Below are 20564 nucleotides of genomic sequence, written 5' to 3'. Positions count from 1 at the left end.
CGATGCCTTTAGTGCGCATGTGCGAAACGTCACCGTATTTTTCTAGACGCAGCTGACGATGTAAACAAGAAAAGACAGTCGAGGGCAACAAGGATCAAATAGGCTGGTGTCACAACAAATGATAGCCTTTATATATTCATAAACGGCTGACATGGGGCTGCCTGTGACCATTAAAGTGAATTTTCGGGGGAACGTAAAGAGGTTTCTGGCGCAGGATTTGGACAAATTGGAGTGGGAATCCGTTGAAGCCTGGGTAAGCTGCTAGCAGAGCGTGTTGGCTAAACGCTGGCGCAGTTTGGTGAAAAGCAGGCCCAGACATGGCCTAACCACGTAAACAATAGACCACCTGAAGGACATTCGACATTTACTCTAAAATGTGTGTATAAATAGTCTGTTTAAGCTACCAATTAATTTACAGCGTACAAAGGGAAGGGTTCCTTGCTAACGTGTCTAACATTCGCTAGCCGTTGAGCTAATTCTCATTGTGCCTTTGATATCATAACACGTGTGAGGAAAAAAAAGTGTCTGTTCTAAAATGTTATTTTTTCTCTGTTTCGAATCCAAACTCATTCAAATTTAATTTCAGATCAAAGCATCTTTCGGGATCAACCATTTTCAAGTCAAGTATTACGATGAGGATAATGAAGAGGTAAGAAAGTGTAAATACATCCACCCGATCCTATTAAAGCTGTATGACTTTGTTATACTCACAAACTTACAGGATTTAGTTACGTGTAAAATTACTGATTTATTTCAATCGTATCTCTCTTTATTTCAGATTTGTATAAACAGCCAAGGTAAGAAAAATACTTAATCCTAATTTTGCAATATATTTTAAGTAGAAATCAAGTAACTACCGACTGTAACTACAGATTGTAGAGGTTTTAATTGAATACAAGTCAATTGTCCAAGCAACTTGCTGTTGATTTGTTTTTTGTTGTTTGTTTTTTCAGATGAATATGAAGAAGCCATCAAGGTACTGGAACTGAATTTTTGTAAAATAGAAAAGCGTGTTTTAGCAGCATACAACACACGTTTTGTTAATCAAAGAGGAAGTGGTGCAGAATATGGGCAAACTTGGTAAACAAATAAGAAATAGGAAGTTAATCATGACAACGTAGATTGAAAAGTATGTGCCTTTACTTGCATGAGTCAACCTGTTTTCGTTTGAAAACAGCAGGTACTGTGTGACCGCACTCCTACCAATGTAACACCATTCCAGTCATTTTTATCAAAGAGAGGCTCAGTATGTCTTGTTACCATGAGGTGATGTCATTGCAGTTACACCCACTCAGTAGCAGAATGCTCCTATTTATTTTTAAAGACTGCCAAAAGCTAAAGTAGAGATAAAGAAATGGATTGCTGCAACAGTTTTGAGTTCAGGCACTGATCAAAAAATCTTCAGAGATTTGTGAGGAAGCTTATCGTAGGTCAGATTATGTTCAGTGAAACAGTGTGTCGTCGCACGTCTTCATAGCAGACATAACTGCAAACAACAAAGCTGCCAGGTGCAAACCTGACTCTCCAAGTTGTAATGACATTATGTCTGTACACCCCTATCCACCTACATCATGGATATCCATTCATGACATTTTTACACTAAGTTCCCCCACAGACTATGCCTTCAAATACAGTCACTATCAAGCCTTTTATGTTTGTGTGGGTTTTGTTTTGTGTATTTCTTCATCATTGAATTCATCTAGTTAGAAATGTGAAGAATATTATGCTATTTCCCCATGCAGAAGGTAGCAATTCTGCAGGATTTCCAACTATGTGCAACTTATTGGAATTGCTTTTTTGTGCAATGTCATGCTTGTTGTGTAAAACACTCTTATTTTGTATGCAGAGTGCTGAGAAGCAGGGGAACCAGTTGCACATGAATGTGTACAAGATGAAGGGACAGGCCTGTGGAGGCCCACTGAAGACTGAAGTGAAGGAGCTGAAAGGAGATCTCCGCCCTGCTCCTCCTTATCCGTCACGTGTCAAAACAGTGGACAAAGGCACACAGGTCACCCCGGAGAGAGAAGCTGTAAGGAACCAAATGGATTCACTTTTTTTTTTCTCTACTTCCTCTTCCTTATCCACTCACACGTGCAGTGTTGATGTATTTGTTGTCAGACAATAATCTCTCATTCCAATTTGAGAGGATTTGTCAGTTTTCACTGTTAAACACACGTCAGTATCTTGTGTCTAGTGACTTAACTCAGGTTCAACTCAAAAGAGTCTGAAAATTGAACTACGAATACATGGGTTTAATGCAAGTTTGATATACTTTGACGTAGGTCACGATTAAGGACCCCAAGGCGAACAAACCTGAGGATGAGCCACCTCCCATGTGGTTCAGATCATATATGGAAAAGGTAAGATTTCAATAAATTTTTCAAACAATCAGTTTAAAACCAAAACCTACTTACTCTTAACCTTTTATATTTAATTATCAATTTTTCAAAATTACGGTAGTTGTGTTTGGCTTTTACTCAAATAAATATGCTTTTTTTATGTAGTTCAAGGATGAAGTGGTGAAAGAGGTAGTGGAGAGGATGTGCAGTGACTTTTCCGGCCAATGTTGCACCCACAAATCATCTGATGGACTGCGTGAGGACGGCGGGGCAAGTGGTGGACCTATAGGACCCAGACCGGGCCCTTCCACCTCAAGTGGGTCCCTTGGCTACACCCCAAACTGCAGTAGTTGCAACAAACTCACGTCAGAAGGGGCCTACAAGTGCAGGTAGACATGCTGCCTACAGTAATAAAAAGACATGTTTTTCTCTGGAAAGGTTTATGGAAGAGGTTTATGTATGCAAAAGGCTTTAATTTCCAGTTATGAATACTTTTAAATATAGCACATAATTTTGGGGTCTGTCAGTTTTCTCTTTGTTTATGACCAATTTTTTACTCGAGTCTATTATCTGATGTATTTGTTCTGTCCATGCTAGTGTATGCCCATCCTGCATCCTGTGTGAGTTGTGCAGACATAGCCATGACCCCAGCCACAACCTTGTGAGAACCAAGACACCTCTGTCCATCCCTGAGCATGGAATGTCGGGAGAGTTTAGGTAAACCCCCGAAACTGAGGATAAATCTTCCCGCTTCTGGAAACACTGAGACATTTTTACTTAGCCATTTTTGCTTTCGCTTCTTCTATGATAATGGAACTAAACATGAATATAATTAGATGCGAAGCAGTATTGACAAAAATGTTTTAGCAGCTACCTTACTGTAAATATGGAGTTATGAGTGTGTATGTGTTTGTTTTTGGAAAAATAAACGTTTGATAGTCAACAAATAGGTGTTCCTGATGACATTTCAAACCAGGTTCCCAAGGCGAGGAGACAGGACAGTGCGCAAGGCCGAGCGACAGCGCCTCAAAGCTGAAAGGAGGCAGCTAAGAGCTGAAGTGAAGGAAATCAAGAAGAAACTGAGACTGGAGAAGAGGGGGCTACAGTGGAGTGGGCCCTCTACCTCAGGCAGAGCTAACCTGACAAACACAGCCTCCGCATCAACCCAGGTTCCAGCCCTGCCCCCCCCTGCTGCCTCAGATACAGCCTCAGGTCCAGCCCCAGCCCAAGGTCCCATCCCTGCCCCGGTCCCTGATCCCCAGGCCTCCAGTCCAGAGTAAGCGCCACCTTGGAAGGGCGTCCGACAGTGCTGGGTACCTCAAACCCAGCATGGATGCAATAAAGTCATTTTTCCAAGACAAGAAATCAAAATATGCCATCTTTGTAATCTAGTCTGTATGAGTGTAACGCTGGCTGCTCTGGGGTGGTGGAAAATGTTGGAACTACCTCAATGTGAAAACTGCTGCTGCTGCTGCTGCTGCTGCTTCATAGATTTTCTAAGAAAAATTGCTTTTGAGCTGCAAAAAAATCTGGGGTCCTGCTTTTTTGATTCGTAGAGAGCAAAGAGATGGGTGTTATAAAGAAACCAGGGCTATTTTCAACAATGCTCTGTACACTTGAAACTAGGGATCCCGGGCTCTCGCACACGTCCTTGGTGCCCACTATGGCTGCCTTGTTTCTGGATGAAAATCTGCCGGACGGAACCCGTCTGGAGCCTGGTACCAAGTTCATCAAATACTGGAAGATGAGGAACTCGGGCACTATCAGCTGGACCTCAGAGACTAAGGTACCTCTCTCACCCTTCGAGAGGCCAGGCTCCACTCTCTCTCTGCCCCTCCGCTTCACTTCCACACTGAGCCCCACTCAGCTCATTACCTACTTCTTTTCCACTAACTCAGCTAAGATTTCTTACCCTGCCTAATTCGACTAATGCCCTCTTTGTCTGAGGTTTTTGTTATTTCAATTCAGTTAAATTTAAGTTGTGCTTTAAGTTTCTTAGTCTTTGTCATTGTTCGGATGTGTGGGTGCGTATGGATCCCTCACCTGAGTATTCTTTTTCTGCCGTGTGACTTTGGTTGCATGCATCTGTCTTTGTGCTTTTTCGCATGTGTATTTCTATTTTGTGTTTTTTTTTTTTGTTTGTGTGTACGTTCACCCAGTTAGCGTTCATGTGGGGGAATCTCGGCCTGGCGTCGGGGGAGAGGCGGGAGGTACCGGTCCCCTCGCTCCTGCCCGGACAAGTGGGAGTGGTCAGTGTGGCCTTTGTCGCGCCTGTGATGGAGGGGACGTACACCTCCCACTGGCGTCTGGCACACTGCGGCTGTCAGTTTGGCCCTCGTGTCTGGTGCAGCATCGTGGTCGAGCACGGCGACAGCCGCAACGCACTGGGGCATCCAAACAAAAGACTGGCAAGTCTGTTCTTCAGTGACACCCTGTGCAGCAGAACATCAGCTGTTGATACGTCTAGACTCTGTTAATATTTGTAAAAACTGAGTCACGAAGCACACTAACCATATTCAGTTTTTAAGTACTTGTACTTGATTTCTCAGTCATTTTGATTCACTTTAAACTTCTACTCTACTATAATCAAAAGGAAAATATCGTTTTTACTGTGATACATTTCTTTCACACGTTGCCTGACTGATTTTAAAAAGAAAACATTGAATAAGCTTACCTGTAACAGCGCAAGTTTAGTGGTTCGAAATAATTGTTACTAGTTACTTACACAAACAATTTCAGTTAATAATGATTTTATTTCCAAACACTCCAAATTTTCTCTCATTAAGTAACTTTTTGAGGGGAAATTAGTCAGAATTTAATGAAAAGAAAAAAAAAAAGCAAATAACCTCAAAAATCGATGACTGAGAAGATGTGTGTAGCAGAACGTCCCATCAGTCACTTAATGGCCCTTTAGACTCAACTGATGAACTGTTGAAGGGGCCTGGATGGAAACCACTAAACAAAACTACATGAACACAACTTAATGTAGAAAAAAAGTTCTCCATCCCATCTAACTGCAACAGTTTGTCAAGTTATTAGTCACTTCGGACATTTTGCTGTAAAATGTACAGAGTTCTATTTGTAATTACTTTTAGGTTCAACCTGAACATGTAAGTTTAAGTCAGTGTGTGTTAGTCATCTTTCCAGTTTAAAAATGTAACTAATATATCTGTAAACAGACACAATTTGAAGAACCAGATACTCTTGAATAATCCTGGAAGCCTTAAGGACACTGAACTTGTTAAAATATTAACTGTCAGATAAACAACACAAAGGGTTTCTTTCGAATGCACCCTGTAGCGACACTAATGACTCCATTCTCCTGTCTGCTTCAGAAGGAGGCTTCCAGACTAGTGGAGAAGGAGACCTGGGCCAAGAACAGTGGTCATGGCTTGTCTGTAGACCTGATCCATGAAGACTACTACTTTCCCTCAGTTGAGCTGCTGACTGCACAGGTATAGAAGGAATGACCAAAACCATTTCACCAGTAATAGATGAGTGCAACAGGATTTACTCTCTCTCTGTACTTCTGTTATTTTAGGATCTACTCTCATTTGAGTTGTTGGATATAAATATTGTGCAAGAGTTGGAGAAGGTTCCAAACAACACCCCTGTGGGTAAGCAGCACATCACACTTTACATGTTGGAGAAGTCGATTCATAAAGAACTAAGAGACAATTATTCCGTAGGATAGAGAATGGCTGCACTTGTTTTAGTTTTAATAGAAAGGTTTTAGTGGGTAAAATGTTGTTTTGCCCTGAATAACTTTCAGATTTGACACCCTGCATATCCCCTCTGCCTCACGAGACATCAGTGATGGAGAAGGCCATCAGTTCACAGATAAAAGAGAACACAGAGGTCAAAGGGGTTAGAAAACTGTTTGGTAAGACTCCCACTGCTTCCTTTCATGGTATTTTGGCATAACATGGGGCGGCAGTAGCTAAGTGTTGGGCCGAGGACCGGAGGGTGGCCGGTTCAAGACCCATGTGAGCCAAAAGGTTGGAGTTTAAACTGGAAGTGGAGAGGTGCCAGTTCACCTCCTGAGCACTGCTGAGGTGCCCTTGAGCAAGGCATCGTCCCCTTACAAGTTGCTTATAGGGGGGCCCCATGAGGTAGCAGCCCGCCACTCTACCTCCCTGCATGCCTAAAGGCCTCTTGTGTGTGTGTGTGTGTTTCAGGCCTCATGTATATACGCATGTGGTAATTATCTAGGGTGGAAAACTAATTTCCCCTACGAGGGACGAATAAAATCACGATATTATTATTGTAATGATAAATTTAATAAGGAAAAGGTGTCTTAGGCTAAATTTGATTTGTGTAGGTCAGGGTTCAACGAGCCACATCACAACTACTTAAACATACAGTACGTAGAAAAAGAGTTAATTATGGCTTAGTTGGAGCTGTGTAAAATTACCTCATGTGATATCCCCTGAGTTTGGCTCAGCTATTCTGCCGCTACAAATATAGTACACTCCCCAGTAAGACTGCATCTATTTTACTAATACTTACTAGGTATGAAAGTAAGGCAGCAGAAGGAGCTGCTGGAGCCTGTGTCCCAAGAGGACGACAGGGAGGAAGAGATCAGTGGAGCTCAGTTCCTTTGTGAAACACTCATCCGCTCCCTCACCTTGGAGGAGGCCCCTGATCACAGACCCATACGCAGAGCCCAGCACAGCAGCCACAAGCCACAGGGTGATCATGCGATGCCAATATCATTGAACAGTATTACAGTATATTTTTTCGTTTTGTTTAAAGGTTCTTTAATGATGAGTTTCTCATTGTTTTTCTTAATTCCATTAAATCTGCACAGTTGTTTCCCGGGGTCCCAACTTCTGCATTGAGAAAGCTGCAGAGACTCGGGCAGTGAAAGAAGGAAATGAAGAACTCTGTGCTGTTAGACTTGAGACTTCAGTGCAGCTTCCCAACACAGGCCTCCACCAGATCCCCCACGAACAGGAAACAAAGCCAGGTTAGACAACGACTTCCTGGATTTTATTCTTGTCAGTTCACATTTTATTCAAAGGCTGTCTTATTCAGAAAAAGATGAAAACATAAATCCTTTCCCCATCATAACTTCAGTATTCAGTATGAGGCCTCACTTTAAATCTTTAGATTCTCATTTTCTTGTTTTTTTCTAAGTAGTGCTGCTGGAAGAGAATGAAACTCTGCGTAACGGTTCACATGGTGGGAATGAGGAGGACGAGGTCTTGGGCTTGGATGACATTAGGGACCGTCAAGAGAAAGACGAGGCTGGAACTAAAGGAGAAGACTGGGAGGAGGTGAGGTTTGAACTTTTTAGATTTGTGTTTTGTTTTAAAGGACAAACATAACATATATCGTTGGTGTAATGAGGTCAGGTGACTTTAGTTGTTATACGACTAAGACCGTCCCATTTTCCTGTTTCTCAGGTTAGCAGCCAGACGTCATCAGTGTCCTCCTGCGATGATTACCTCATCGTCCTCCCAGACTGCTTCGATACCAGCCGGCCTCTTGGCGAGTCCATCTACAGTTCTGCCATTTCACAGGCAGACACTGCTGCTGTGACCGCAGCCAATCCACATGCACAGCAGGAAGAGGAGGAGGGGGTGGAGGACGAGGAGAAGGAGGAGGACACCACCTCTGAATCAGGCGTGGTAGCAACACTGAGAGAGAGGCAGGAGAGGACAGAGGAGGTCACTGCGGAGGATTTGTCAGTGAACACGAGGCACCCACCCGTCCCTCCCATCCACAGCAGCGTAAACCAGATGTTGTGTGCCTCTCAAACCCTTGACGCCATGACACTAACCCCTGAGGTAGTTCCGCCTCCCGTGCTGCCGGACCCCCTGCTTCCTCCGCCGACCCTCTACTCACCGAGGTAAGATGGATGAAAATGGTGACACCTCTGTTCCAGAATCTTCAAGCATCTATAAAACAAATTTACGATATATTTTATAAATACTTTGTGTTGTGAGTTTTTGTCCGTCTTGTTTAAATTGTGTAAAATAAAAGGATATTTCTTAAGGGTTTTCTGTGTATTTCAGGTCTGAGGCTCTGTACCTGGCTGAGGACCCCAGCCCGCCAGCCTGTGAACTGTATGAGCCAAACCAGCCAAGGGTCCACTTGAATTGTGAGTTTTACTATTTCAAACATTGAATATAATTACATTGCAGTTTCTCAGCTCAAAGGCATTACACACACGATATTTACAGTTCTAGCATCTTCAGCCATAGTTTCAGCTTCAGTTGTTACACTTGTGTTGCATCAAGACCTTCCGTGAGACTGTCTTGACATGACTGACTATTTTGAGGAGTTTCCTCCTTTTGAGGGGTGCTGGAAGTGAGCTGGCACACAAGCTTTTAGAGGTTATGGCCTTAGAAAGATGTCCTCTTCCTCCTCTAGAGCGATGCGTGAGTGCCGTGTGTTGTTATTTCCTTTTTTATTTTCTCTGCAGTGTCATCTGGTTTGTCAAGATCAGCAGGCTCAGCATCCAGTGCCTTCGAGACGTACAACCCCAGACCCAGCAATGCTCTGCAGCCAAGGTGCAACATGCAAAATGCTTTATGAACATTTGTCAAGTAATTGAGTAAAAATATCAAGCGTAAGCTTTACATAACAATCTGCTCTGACAATGTTCAGTATAACCATATAGCAGGAGTGTGATGCACCTCTTAGCTTGCTTTATTGTGACAGTCCTAGTCATGAAAAAAGAAACTGCACATCTATATGTTTTCCTGTGTCTGGAACACACCGTTACCATCGCAGTACTGTTATGTAACTCCATGTTACCACATCTTCTTTAGGGCCCAAGGAGGAATCACGGAAGGACTGGTCAAAGGGGCGCTTTCTGTCGCAGCGTCTGCTTATAAAGCTCTCTTCACTGGACCAAATTGCTCGATTCAGGTACATCACACAGCAGCCTCTGCCACATGTCGAGCCCCTCACTCCCATTTCCTGTATTTTATCTTCACTATCAGAAATAATGATATAGAGAAAGGTCTCATTTCCAGTGTGCATTGCCCTCATAAGAGCTATAAACAGTAAATATTAGAAGAAAATAGAAAAATAAACCAGTATGGGGAAGTTTTTGGTTGTACAGTTTGTGTGTTTAGTTGTAGGGAGTTCAGTAACGACAAATTAACTTTGTTTTCTACCACACAGCAGCCAGCAGTTAATGATTCAGTCAATGCTTATGTGTGTCAGAAAAGAAAGTTATAAATAGCCGTCTGGCAGATTCTGCAAGTTAATTAACAATATATTACATACTTAATGTGTTCTCTATAAACCATTTGTGTATTCAAAATGATGAAGAGATTAATTAATTGAAAACACTTGAATTAATAACTCTTCAGTCATGACGCTCATTAATTCAAAATGAAAACAGTGTTGGTCATGTTTTAGTGACGGGTGGCCACATAGCGCCCAGCGAGCGGGGGTAGTTGGGGGTTGGTGCCTTGCACAAAGGCACCTCAGCAGTACTCAGGTCAACTGGCACCTCTCCAGCTACCAGTGGGCTTTAACTGGCCACCTTCTGGTTCCCAAGCCAAGACTTAGTGGACTGAGCTACTGCTGTCTCCTGTAGATATTCGCAGTATATTCATTCTACTGTAGATAGAAGGAATTTCGCTTGTGTAATCTGAGGAGATTTTTTTGATAACTTCCTCAAGTGTTGAACCAGTTTGACTCGTTTTGGAGATTTAGAAAAATTGTCCTAAAAAAACCCTCCCCTCCCCCTTCCAGCGAGGCATTGATCCAGCCACCCGACAGGACCCTTCTATGATGGCAATGCTGCTGGAAATGGGCTTCAGAGACCAGCGGCTCAACCAGCGTCTGCTGAGGAAGCACGGCTACAGCCTGCTGCACACCGTCAACGAGCTGGTGCAGATGGCCGAAGACAGCCAGAACAAAGCCGACAACACTCAGCGCTGAGGGAGGGGCGCCATCGGAGAAAACCACCAATGTCCAGTTTTATTTATAATTGTTTCAAAAGAGGAAAAAATGTTATCCACTTTGCGAAGGATTTATAGTTGGTTTGGGTTAGAACATAGGTGATTACAAAATTATTTTACTTTAACGTGGTTAATGAGAGAGAAAAGTCTCCTCTCGCCTTTTATTGTCATTTATCGCCAACTTTTTGACGTCGTTAGCACATCTCCATACTTGTAATTTATTATCAGCCTTGTTGAGCTGAAAGTGTTGCTCAAAAGGTGCACAGACCGTATTTCACGGGACAAAAGTGTGCACCTCAGCTCTTTATCTTTGTGTTTGTGTGGCTGCTGTAGCTGCTCCCTCTGCGCTGAAAAATACTTTGTCGGCTTCAGCCTTCTCATCGATAGAGCATTAAAAAAATGATCTGACAAGCCGGCTCGCATTTAAGATGATTCTACTGAAGCTACGTGAATATTCTCGGTGTTAAGGGTCCGCAATGCAGTAGTGAGAAAGACTTTCTTAATTGTCTTAGTGAAATCTGCCTAAACAATGCAATCTTTTCTTTATCAGAGTACTGTTATTTTAAACGTCGACCTGTAGAATGTATACAGAACATTTAAGAACGGATCGCTGTTCAGGCTCGGATGTTTTCTACCGCTTTTTAGGAGACACCTGCATGTCAGGTAGAGGCTTTAGAGATGAGTGATGTTCTTGTGGTCTTAGCACAGTCACAGTGGAATATGGTGTGCTTTTTTTTTTTTGCATCATTTGAAGAAAAAAAAACCCCCACCTGCCTGCATTTTCAAACATCCTCATCGAACCACAACCCCCCCCCCCTCTCAAAAAAAAAAAAACCTATAGCAACAGTTGTTTGTCGTAAATTCAAGGTGTGACGTCTTTAACAGCACATTCCTCAGTCTCATAGTGGAACCAAGTATATTGAAAATATATCACATTACATTGCCTTTCAGAAAGATGATTCTTAGTTTACTTAAGTGTCGTGATTTTACATGTGTGGGGTGAGTGTTCAAATTTAAGTTAACGTACGTCTCTGTTCATTTTTATTATTTATCCAGGGAGTGTGTTGGTATGGTTGAACCATGTTTTCTTAGTTTAAACTGTTCATGTTTTAAAGAAACATTCTCTTAAAAATCATTCTCAGTATATCTACTAACTATATGCTTGTCAAATTCCTCTGTATACATTGAATACCCTTCTGTCAATCCACCAATAAACTATTTGCACATCTCCAGTGTACTTTGTTCGACTTAAACCACACCACATACATCAATACCACGCTTTGTACAACTTATTTTAATTTAAATGTGCTCATGAATGTAACAGGATAAAGTTTGAAGTCATACTGTATTCTCTTGGAGTTGAAAGATACAAAACAAATTATAAAAGTCAGACCAGAGCAATTTCAAGAAGAAATTGCCTTTCCTGTAAAATAGGATGCACTTTGTTCTAAACTCAGCACTGGGGGGGCACTGACCCCATAAATTCATTTTGCCATGATGTAGTTTCTAGGATCAAAAGAGGCTAATCTAATCGTGTTAAGTGTGTGTGAGGGCGTGCATGTGTGTGTGATACGGTGAGTAGATCAGTGCACATGTGATCTGCAGCACTATCTGTTGCTTAAGAAAGAAGGAAGTGTTCCTCCCACTCGGTTTTGTTTCTGCAGAAAACGCGTCGGCTCTACGGAGTCAGAACTCCTCCGAACCCAAACAATGAATAATCCGCCGGTTTAGCGCTTCAGAACCCCAATCTCACTTGAAGCGGTGAATAATCTGAGTCCAGTTTAGAGGTAAGTCTTCATTTTGATTCACGTTTGAAGTAGTGCGTGTTGAATTCTTCCGTAAAAGTACAACAACACATGAAACAAGCCCGACAGGTAATGCAAGGCTTGTCATAATAGGACCCCTTTAAATCAACTAAAATGTTTTTTGACTGGAAACTAGACGATCTAACAATTATACTGTTCTGTCAAAATGTCTTAACAGTTAAAATAATAAATTCATTCACACAAATAACCTTTAGAACCTTTTGATTAACATTTTAATTTCTATTATTTCTAAAATGCTTGGAAAGTTAGACGCTGCCTAATTTCCTGTTTCGTACGAGGTTATCATGTGACTGTGAAAAGTCGCACCTGTTGACATGAGCGTGATGACGTCACATGATCGGGGTCTACATGCGTGACGCGGAAGCGTCAGCGTTCATGCCAAACGTTTATTTCTGTTTACTGTGTTTGATCATCTTTGTCTTTTATCTGTCAGTAGGTACCGTTTTGTTTGTTTGTTTTTGTTTTTTTATTGGTATGTTTGTCCAGTATGTAAATAATCCATGTATTAATTATGCATTAAATTATTTTGTTAGGTACACACATTATTGAATTGCACGCCTGCGTGAACGCTTACATACCCCACGGCACGGCAGACACGGGGGTGACGTCATTAGAATGATGTTGTTCAAATTAAGTAAATTAAGAGATACCAACTAATTCTTTGACCGAATCTTCATCACGTGTTTGTTATCAGTTTGAGGGAAATTAACACAAATATGATTTTCCTGTTTAGGTATAATTTCTAATCTGCTGCTCCTGACACCCTTTCATCATACAGCATGAGCCAATTTAAATAATAATAATAATATATATATTTTTAAAACTATGTGGAAAACCTTACAGGCATACATTCCTGAACTTTAAAGTAGTAAAATTATGTGGACTGTGGACTCGTATCCAAACAGATAGCACAAGAAGAACCTTTTATTGGCCATTTAAACATTTGTGATGACATTATAAGTCACTCAGGAGGCTTTCTGTGGACATTAATCCTACATGTACTATAAAAAAGGGTGGAGATTTCCTCCATATTGATGTTTTACCTTTCCTCTTCTTCTTTTCTGGAGTAAGGTGTCATGGTTGTACCGAGAAAAAACAACAAAAGCAGTGACGGACCTGATCTGACAAAGGGGATGGAGAAGGTGAAATCACTGAGGTTCTTCCCTCCATATGGTTCGATGAATGAAAGCTCGACAAGCGACTCCTGCCCCACATGTCGTGGAATCGGACGGATCCCCAGAGGTCAGTTTTCTGGAATCTTTTTTTAAGAGACTGGACCCAGATATTCAGAGGAGAATGTGTTGCATCGTTCCTCAAACTTAAGAATATTTTATTTCTCAATCAACAAATAAGGAAACTGTTCATGCGGCTGCGCTGCATCATTCATTTTTATGAAAACAAAACAATATTTGTGTTTATTGTATTGTCAGGACACGAAGACCAGCTTGTTGCTGTAATACCATGTAATGATGTAAGGCTGAACCCCAGACGCACGTAAGGATAATATTGATATTAATTATCCATTGATTGCTTGAATATAATAACATTTAATATTATTATAATGAATATATAATATAATAAAAGAACTATATTCATATGTTTACATCTTGTACATGCATACAATGACTTGGTAACGTGGACTTTGTGTTTAATTTCAGGAAGCTGTATGTGTGTGTCTCCATGGTGGTGTGTCTTCTTCTTTGCTGTCTGATCCTCTTCTTCCTCTTCCCCCGGAGCGTCACCCTGACTCCTGTGTCTGTGCTGTCAGTCATGATCTACTTCGCCCCAGAACAGTTCACAGTTGAAATACAAGTCACTGTGAGTAACACTAGCCCAGTCAGATGCATGTACTGTAAATCTGCAGCCATTTTTTCTTTCTTGTAGCATCTGCATGCATGAAGTCTGGCTTAGTATTTGCAGCTTTGACAAGCATGATTTAAATTCAAAGGTAGCTATGCTAATTAACTGCTGTTACTGGTTGGTAAATAATCAAGCAAACAAGCATATGTCCCCAAATGTAAAAGATGTATGTCTTAGAAGGAAGGAAACACTTAAAAACACAATTGAGGTGCAGTGAAGAAAAACAACCAATGAAATAATGAAATTAAATATTTTTTTGTCCTGTGATTTCTAGTATACACTGTAATATTACAACTTACTGACCTTTGCCGAGCCATATTTTGTGAATCACATGACCTGGAGCTACTGCAGTTGTGAAGCATAAGACTTTAATGGCAGAAATGTGAACTGTGTTTTCCTCTCCTAGAACCTCATCAACGTCACCAACACCAACTTTGTTCCAGTTCACATTGAAGAGTTTAACGTTCAGAGTTTAATCTCTGGCGCGGTCGTTGGAAAGACTAAGATATGTAATTTGACTGCCATCGCAACCAGGTCTAAGAAATCGGTGAGTGTCCCTCAGCAAATAAATAAACAGATGAATAAATAAATAAATTGTGAAATGTATTGCTAACATATTTGCCATGCTGTTCATTTCTTGCCCTTCTTGTAGTACACCTTTACAAATGACATGCTCGTCACAGATAGAGGCTTGTAGTAAGTCTTAAATATACTATAATTTTCATGTTTTTGTCATTTTTTAAATAATTTATATTATTTATGCATCTGAAATCAGCCCATGACTCTCATTCTGTCCCTTTCAGCTCTTACTGCAGATCGGAATCGATCAATATTCACACCTTATTTCTGGAGCTGCAGTGAGTGTCAATCACAACCAACTGTTGAACTTGTGACAAATATATAATATATAATTACATACGTCACAAGTTTTTATATTTGAAATATAATATTTAAATGTCCAATATTCACTCTCCTTTTAACCTTGTTCTGGTAATTATAAGTAATATAAGTAATTGTGTAAAATGTTACTTGCCTAATTTAATGTTTTGTTAATATATGCAAAAAAAAAAGAATAATGCTGCTTTTAAACATCATGAATCTTGAAGCACGTGCCTCTTTCACCCCTCCCTAATGTCTTTTCTCTTTTTCCCTCCACAGAATGACTATGAATATTTCGTATTTCTCTCACACAGAGCAGTTGTCTCTGGATACCTTTGAATATATTGACTGTGGCAAGAATTCAACAATCCCACATCCTATGGCATGATGAAATCACAATGCCAAAAAACAGAAGTGTGAAATATTGATATTCAGGGGGAGCACTTTTATCTCTTGTGTGAAGGATGTGAATTGTTAATGATAACTACTGTGAAAATGCATCTTTTCTTATTCTGCATGTTGTTTTGGAATACCTCAACGATCTAATTAGTCACTACCATGTTAAAATTAAATATATTGATGGTTTAATATATAACATGAAGGCATAAATGCTTTAAAAAGCAGTTCTGTGAAAGCTTTCAGTAAATTATTATACGTATAATTTCTCTCATTAAGAATCCCATTCCAAAGCCAGTCATTCCAGAATAATGCTTGAAACAACTTATTTTGGCTGTTTTAATTTTTGTTTATATTTTTTGTATTTTTTTTTTTTTTCTGAATGCTATAGTATATTGTGTAAATTGGATGCTAATGTATGAACTTTTAATCTTTTCCATTGCACCGCAGTAAACAATAGCATTTTTGATTCTGCATGGACTTTGTCATTTTTAAAAATTTCAGATTGACTTGCACCTGCATAATTTACTTTGTCTTGATTTAGGGTGATGAGATTGGACACAGGGTGGAGGCAACACTTTGTTCCCCTCATAATATAATCAAACAGAAAGAAACACAACTTACATTTAATTGGAGAAGTGACACGACTGATTTCCTACAAAGAAACCCGATGTCTATTGGTATTTTTATTTGCTTGGAAGAGAAATACGCATGAACCTCAGATTTGAATTATTATAGGCAATCAATCACATCATCGATGGTCATTAAATATACTGAGACTTTATTGACACCAAGGATGGAGAGCCCTGAGAATTTTCATTTAGAGAAATAGTTTGTTTTTTGTTTGTTTGTTTTTTGCTTTTGTGTATTATTTTTGTGATGTAAAGTAAAACAGAAATACAGAACATACAATACAGAAATACCGCTGTGATAATAAATCATAACCAGAGTAATGTAATAAATTGGTAATATATACATTTTGAATAATAAGCACTTAAAATTAATTGATTTGTTGATCAGTGATTCATCGGTTCGGTGCAGGCAGTTCACATCTCAACCGGCAGGGGGCGTAGACTAGTTAATCCAGGCGGATGTGACGTCACTCAGGCTCGAGGCGCTGTGGGCTCGAGCCTCTTCAGAGCTCGTCAGTGCAGTTGGACGTGAGGAGGAGCAGCGGATGTGACCGCCGGGATAAACACTTGTTTACAACTTAGCGATGGATGTGTTTACTGCTTTCGGGTGACGCTTCCGCCGCCTATTTGAAAGGTAATGTTCGTTTCATCCATCTTTTAAAGGGAACTATTTTATTCAGGCGCTTTCACTGTGAACTGCGTGCATTTGGACAGCACCGAACCTGATTCTGTCCGGTTATATTTGAACACTCGCAGGTTATTATTGGTCGTTCTGTTATTTAATTCATGCGTGTATTGGATGGGAAGGAAACTGAGGTGACGCATTTAACTTTTAACTATAGTTAAGTAAAAAAAAAAAAAAAAAAAAAAAAAAAAAACCCCTGATGCACAAGGAGGCAATTCACCTCTTTGAAAAAATAACCACAGAAATGCATTTACATTCGCACGAATTGTGTGTGTAGCACACCGGTATACTCCTGAGTAAAAAACAAACATCCCTCTGCAGACATGCGTTGTCTGTATTCTGTCCAAAGGCAGCTGTTTGATGGCTATCAGGATGTCAACAACAACCAGATTAGTGCTGCTGCAGCAGCCCTCATAACATTAGAGAGAAACATTACAGAGATATCATCCATCCGCTGCATGGAAACCAATCTGCCCCCAAGATTAAGCCTTTCAGGTTTATCTTTCTTAAGAGGATTAGACTCTAGATATCCTCAGCCACCCAATTAGCTGTTGTTTGGATCTGTAATGTGACAATGAAAGCCCAAGATATTTCTCCTGTTACAATCAGAAGAGACGCTGCTGGAATACACGTTGCGGACAGGTGGGTTATTTTAAGTCTCCGGCGTGAACTGAAAAAGGAAGAGTTGCGTTGATTGAATTAAAGCGCTTTCCGATGATAATCCTTTCCATTCCTCCGTATTCCTCAGGCGATACTGAAATACTGCCAGCAAAAAGTCACGCTCCTGAAGGAGCCACCGTCTTCCCCATTAAATGTTAACACACTCTGTGTGTGTGTGTGTGTATATATGTTTTTATCTAGGTCTCCAGCACCATCTGATCCCATCTGCCTCCGAGGACAGGGAGCAAATGCCAATCTGTTGATAAAGGATTAAATTAGGAATCTGCCACCTCTTCGAAGTAGGTGTGAATTGCTGGCTGCAATCATGGGGAACCAGCTGACTGATATGGCTCCGAACAAGCCATCCTTCCTGCCAAACTTCCAGTGTCTCCATGTGGTGGTCGTCGGGCTCGACTCGGCCGGCAAAACCTCTCTGCTCTACCGGCTCAAACTGAAGGAGTTTGTGAAAACCATTCCCACCAAGGGCTTCAACACGGAGAAGATCAAGGTGGCCGTGGCCACGTCCCGGACCGTAAACTTCCAGGTGTGGGACGTGGGCGGTCAGGAGAAGTTGCGACCCCTGTGGAAGTCCTACACCCGGCGGACAGACGGGATGGTGTTTGTGGTGGACTCCACTGAGCTGGAGAGGATGGAGGAGGCCAAAGTGGAGCTCCATAAGATCACCCGCACATCTGAGAACCAGGGGGTCCCCGTGCTCATCCTGGCCAACAAGCAGGACCTGGATTCAGCCTCGTCCATCACGGAGGTGGAGAAACTGCTTTCGGTGCGTGAACTGAGCGTGCACACTCTGCATCACGTGCAAAGCTGCAGCGCCGTGGATGGGCAGGGCCTCCAGGCGGGGCTGGAGAAACTTTACGAGATGATCCTGAAGAGGAAGAAGATGATGAAGCACAACAGGAACAGGAAGCGATGAACTCCTGGAACATTAACATTGGAGATTTATCCACCGGTGAAACACTTCCAAGCTTAATGGTCCCATTTTAATGGGAGAGCGATTTGTGCCAACAATTGAACAATTACATACAGCCTTAGGTTCAGGAGGAATGGATTTGCTCATAACAACAGAAGCAGTATTGACATATTCATTATTCTACCATCAAGCAGCTGCCCTTTGTGAGTTAATTTATAGACTTAAAGAGAAGCTTGATAGCAGTTAGTCCAAACTAAGTGCTTTTTTTTTTTTTTTTACACTTGTTGGAACTGTTCACTGTAGGACCAATTTGTGAATGCATATGAAATGTCTTTATCTTTCACAAGGTCTATGTTTTTGTTCCACAGATCCACATTTTTTTGTTTGTGTGTGTGTGTTTTGTTTTTTTTAATTATTTTTGTAAATGAAATCAATGTGAGCTCAAAGTTGATGAAGCACATAAAGATATTAAAATTAATTTCCATGGAAACAGAAATTCTATCTTCCCTTCACGGTCGCAGAGTTTAATTTACGGTTATTATGGCAATAGTGTTTTTGTAACAGGGATTAATTAATAAATTAAACAATGCACAGATCATTCATTGCTTTCCTTGTAATTAATGGAAGAGAATGAAGGAACGCGTTTATGGTTCAGGCACAGTTATCTGCAGAAATACTTCCAACAGGCTGCTAGAGTCAATAATTTCATGTTAATAAAGTATCAACATGAGATGAACGGGGTCATTTGTTGTGACGCAGTTTGACAGCATTTCTAAGCTTCTTTTCATCCATTATTTCAGCTTCTCAACCCTTCAACTAATTTTACTGCTCTTGGCAGAAAGCTGCTGTTTGTAGTGGGGCCAAAAAAAAAAAAAAGCTCAGAAAATCCAACCTAAAACTACAAGCAAGTGACTATAGTGGAGAATTTAAGTTAAACACTCAGATTTTGCTCCAAAAAACAAAAAAGAGATGCAAATGTTGGACTTCAGTTCCTCAGGTGTCCCAATAAATAGTAATGCTGCTCCGTGTCTGTCAAGCGATAATTAAAAATGTTCCCATAACACCCGGAGAAGGGATTACATTATTGTATTAAAAGAGCAGGTGGTATAAAAATCTGAGATTGCATTTTTAAAATAATTTATTTTGCATCCTGAGCTTGAAGTCCAGTTTTGCAAATGAGACCTTTGGGAGTTTTTAACGTGTGAGGGGTAGGGTAGATTTCTGTCCTCCCCCACACGAACCCTCAAAGCCTCCCCTCGCTTTAATTCCCTCTCTCTTGTCTGCCAGCTGCTGACATTGTAATTGCATCAATTAGCGGTGAGGTGGTTCAGAGGTGCGGTTGTGCGCTCCTGTGTGTGTGTGTGTGTTCCTGTGGAATCGAGGCCACCTGGGGCCCCCGTCGGCACCGGCTGACCCGCCCCGCTGTCTCTGACGCAAGAACGAGGAAGAGAATGAAGAGTTATAACACCTCTCTATGTCTGGTTTCTCTTTAAATCCAAAGTATTTTACCATTAAACCTGCTATAACAGCATCATTTAAATGCTTGTGATGAAGGATTTTAGTTTATTTGCATTTCCACAAGTCGACCTAAAGGTCACGTTGTTGACCTTTTGTGCACGCCATCCGTGTGCCTAAGCTCCAGTTGCATATTTTTCTCGCTCGACATGACGAGATAATGACCTGTTGCCTCCTGCTGAGGCTTCTTAAACCTGTCAAAACAGACAGGGATGCATTTACATACGATATGAGAGGAGAGACCGCGGGGGCCAAACACCAGCTCATCTTGACCCCTCTTCCATCTCGCCGTGCCGTGTTATTAACGCCGATGAGCTCATTAAAACTTTCCAGGATGTCTTCTGCAGAATCATCCTCAGCGCAGCAGCTGGCGCCTGAATGCATTAGCATTGTGATGCGACGTTTTTTTTAAAGAAAGCCGAGACATGCCGTGGGCGTGCAGGGGGCAGAGATCGGCCTATCGGGTCGGAAAATGATGGTCCGTGCTTCGAGGGGGGAAAAAACGAGGGAGCTTTTCTCATTTTTTTTTGCTTTTCCTTGTGTATTTCATCACAGCCTCCCTGATGTCTCTGTCTTACCTCTTCTGGTACGAATCGTGGCTGACAAGAATCCCCTGAAAGGAAAAGCCCCGGTAATAATGTGTCAGGGATTTGATGGGGGTAGTCGGACAGCTCTGGTGGGATCCATGAAAGCATGTGACCTTAATCAAACACAGATTCACCACTGGGCTTCAAAAACACATGTTTGCATGGGTCGGCTCAGGAACGCACGTGTTTTTTCTGTTTTTTTGGGGTTTTTTAAAAAAAACGTGTTGAAATATGACCAGAATATTCAGCTTCAGTCTCAGCTAGAAGGGTTTGCATGTTAGTATGTAAAAAATGAGCTCATTAGCACCAAATATAAAGCACGATAATGG

General features: G+C 41.3%; 3 protein-coding genes across 7 annotated transcripts; all 3 read left to right on the top strand.

Moving 5' to 3' along the window:
* The first annotated feature begins 53 nt into the window (after positions 1-53).
* Positions 54-11492, top strand: nbr1a (NBR1 autophagy cargo receptor a). Of its 4 annotated transcripts, none has more exons than XM_068304838.1 (22): positions 54-253; positions 587-649; positions 779-797; positions 954-976; positions 1847-2029; positions 2283-2360; positions 2505-2728; positions 2937-3056; positions 3316-3615; positions 3966-4125; positions 4499-4747; positions 5678-5794; positions 5881-5956; positions 6112-6222; positions 6852-7031; positions 7150-7308; positions 7479-7618; positions 7748-8193; positions 8360-8445; positions 8770-8857; positions 9119-9218; positions 10056-11492. In XM_068304838.1, exons 1-22 carry the CDS (start codon positions 152-154, stop codon positions 10242-10244), a joined length of 3213 nt encoding a protein of 1070 aa, XP_068160939.1. In that variant the 5' UTR covers positions 54-151; the 3' UTR covers positions 10245-11492. The 4 variants fall into 4 exon arrangements, with proteins under 4 accessions (XP_068160939.1, XP_068160938.1, XP_068160937.1 ...); XM_068304837.1 differs by having other exon boundaries at positions 5675-5794; positions 7482-7618; XM_068304836.1 differs by having other exon boundaries at positions 5675-5794.
* Positions 11493-11898: 406 nt separating this feature from the next.
* On the top strand, positions 11899-15701 carry tmem106a (transmembrane protein 106A). Of its 2 annotated transcripts, none has more exons than XM_068304841.1 (8): positions 11899-12051; positions 13158-13332; positions 13521-13584; positions 13749-13908; positions 14357-14497; positions 14603-14646; positions 14754-14807; positions 15109-15701. In XM_068304841.1, exons 2-8 carry the CDS (start codon positions 13167-13169, stop codon positions 15215-15217), a joined length of 738 nt encoding a protein of 245 aa, XP_068160942.1. In that variant the 5' UTR covers positions 11899-12051; positions 13158-13166; the 3' UTR covers positions 15218-15701. The 2 variants fall into 2 exon arrangements, with proteins under 2 accessions (XP_068160942.1, XP_068160943.1); XM_068304842.1 differs by having other exon boundaries at positions 13162-13332; positions 15109-15700.
* A 599-nt stretch (positions 15702-16300) lies between these two features.
* arl4d (ADP-ribosylation factor-like 4D) lies at positions 16301-18940 on the top strand. The gene is made up of 2 exons (XM_068304843.1): positions 16301-16491; positions 17404-18940. The coding sequence occupies exon 2, from the start codon at positions 17528-17530 to the stop codon at positions 18134-18136; it is 609 nt and encodes a 202-aa protein (XP_068160944.1). The 5' UTR covers positions 16301-16491; positions 17404-17527; the 3' UTR covers positions 18137-18940.
* Positions 18941-20564: the final 1624 nt, after the last annotated feature.

The sequence above is a fragment of the Antennarius striatus genome, chromosome 21 (genome assembly GCF_040054535.1).
Source record: "Antennarius striatus isolate MH-2024 chromosome 21, ASM4005453v1, whole genome shotgun sequence".
NCBI lineage: Eukaryota > Metazoa > Chordata > Actinopteri > Lophiiformes > Antennariidae > Antennarius > Antennarius striatus.
The sequence above is the reverse complement of the archived record's forward strand: the minus strand, read 5'-3'. Positions and strand labels throughout refer to the sequence as shown.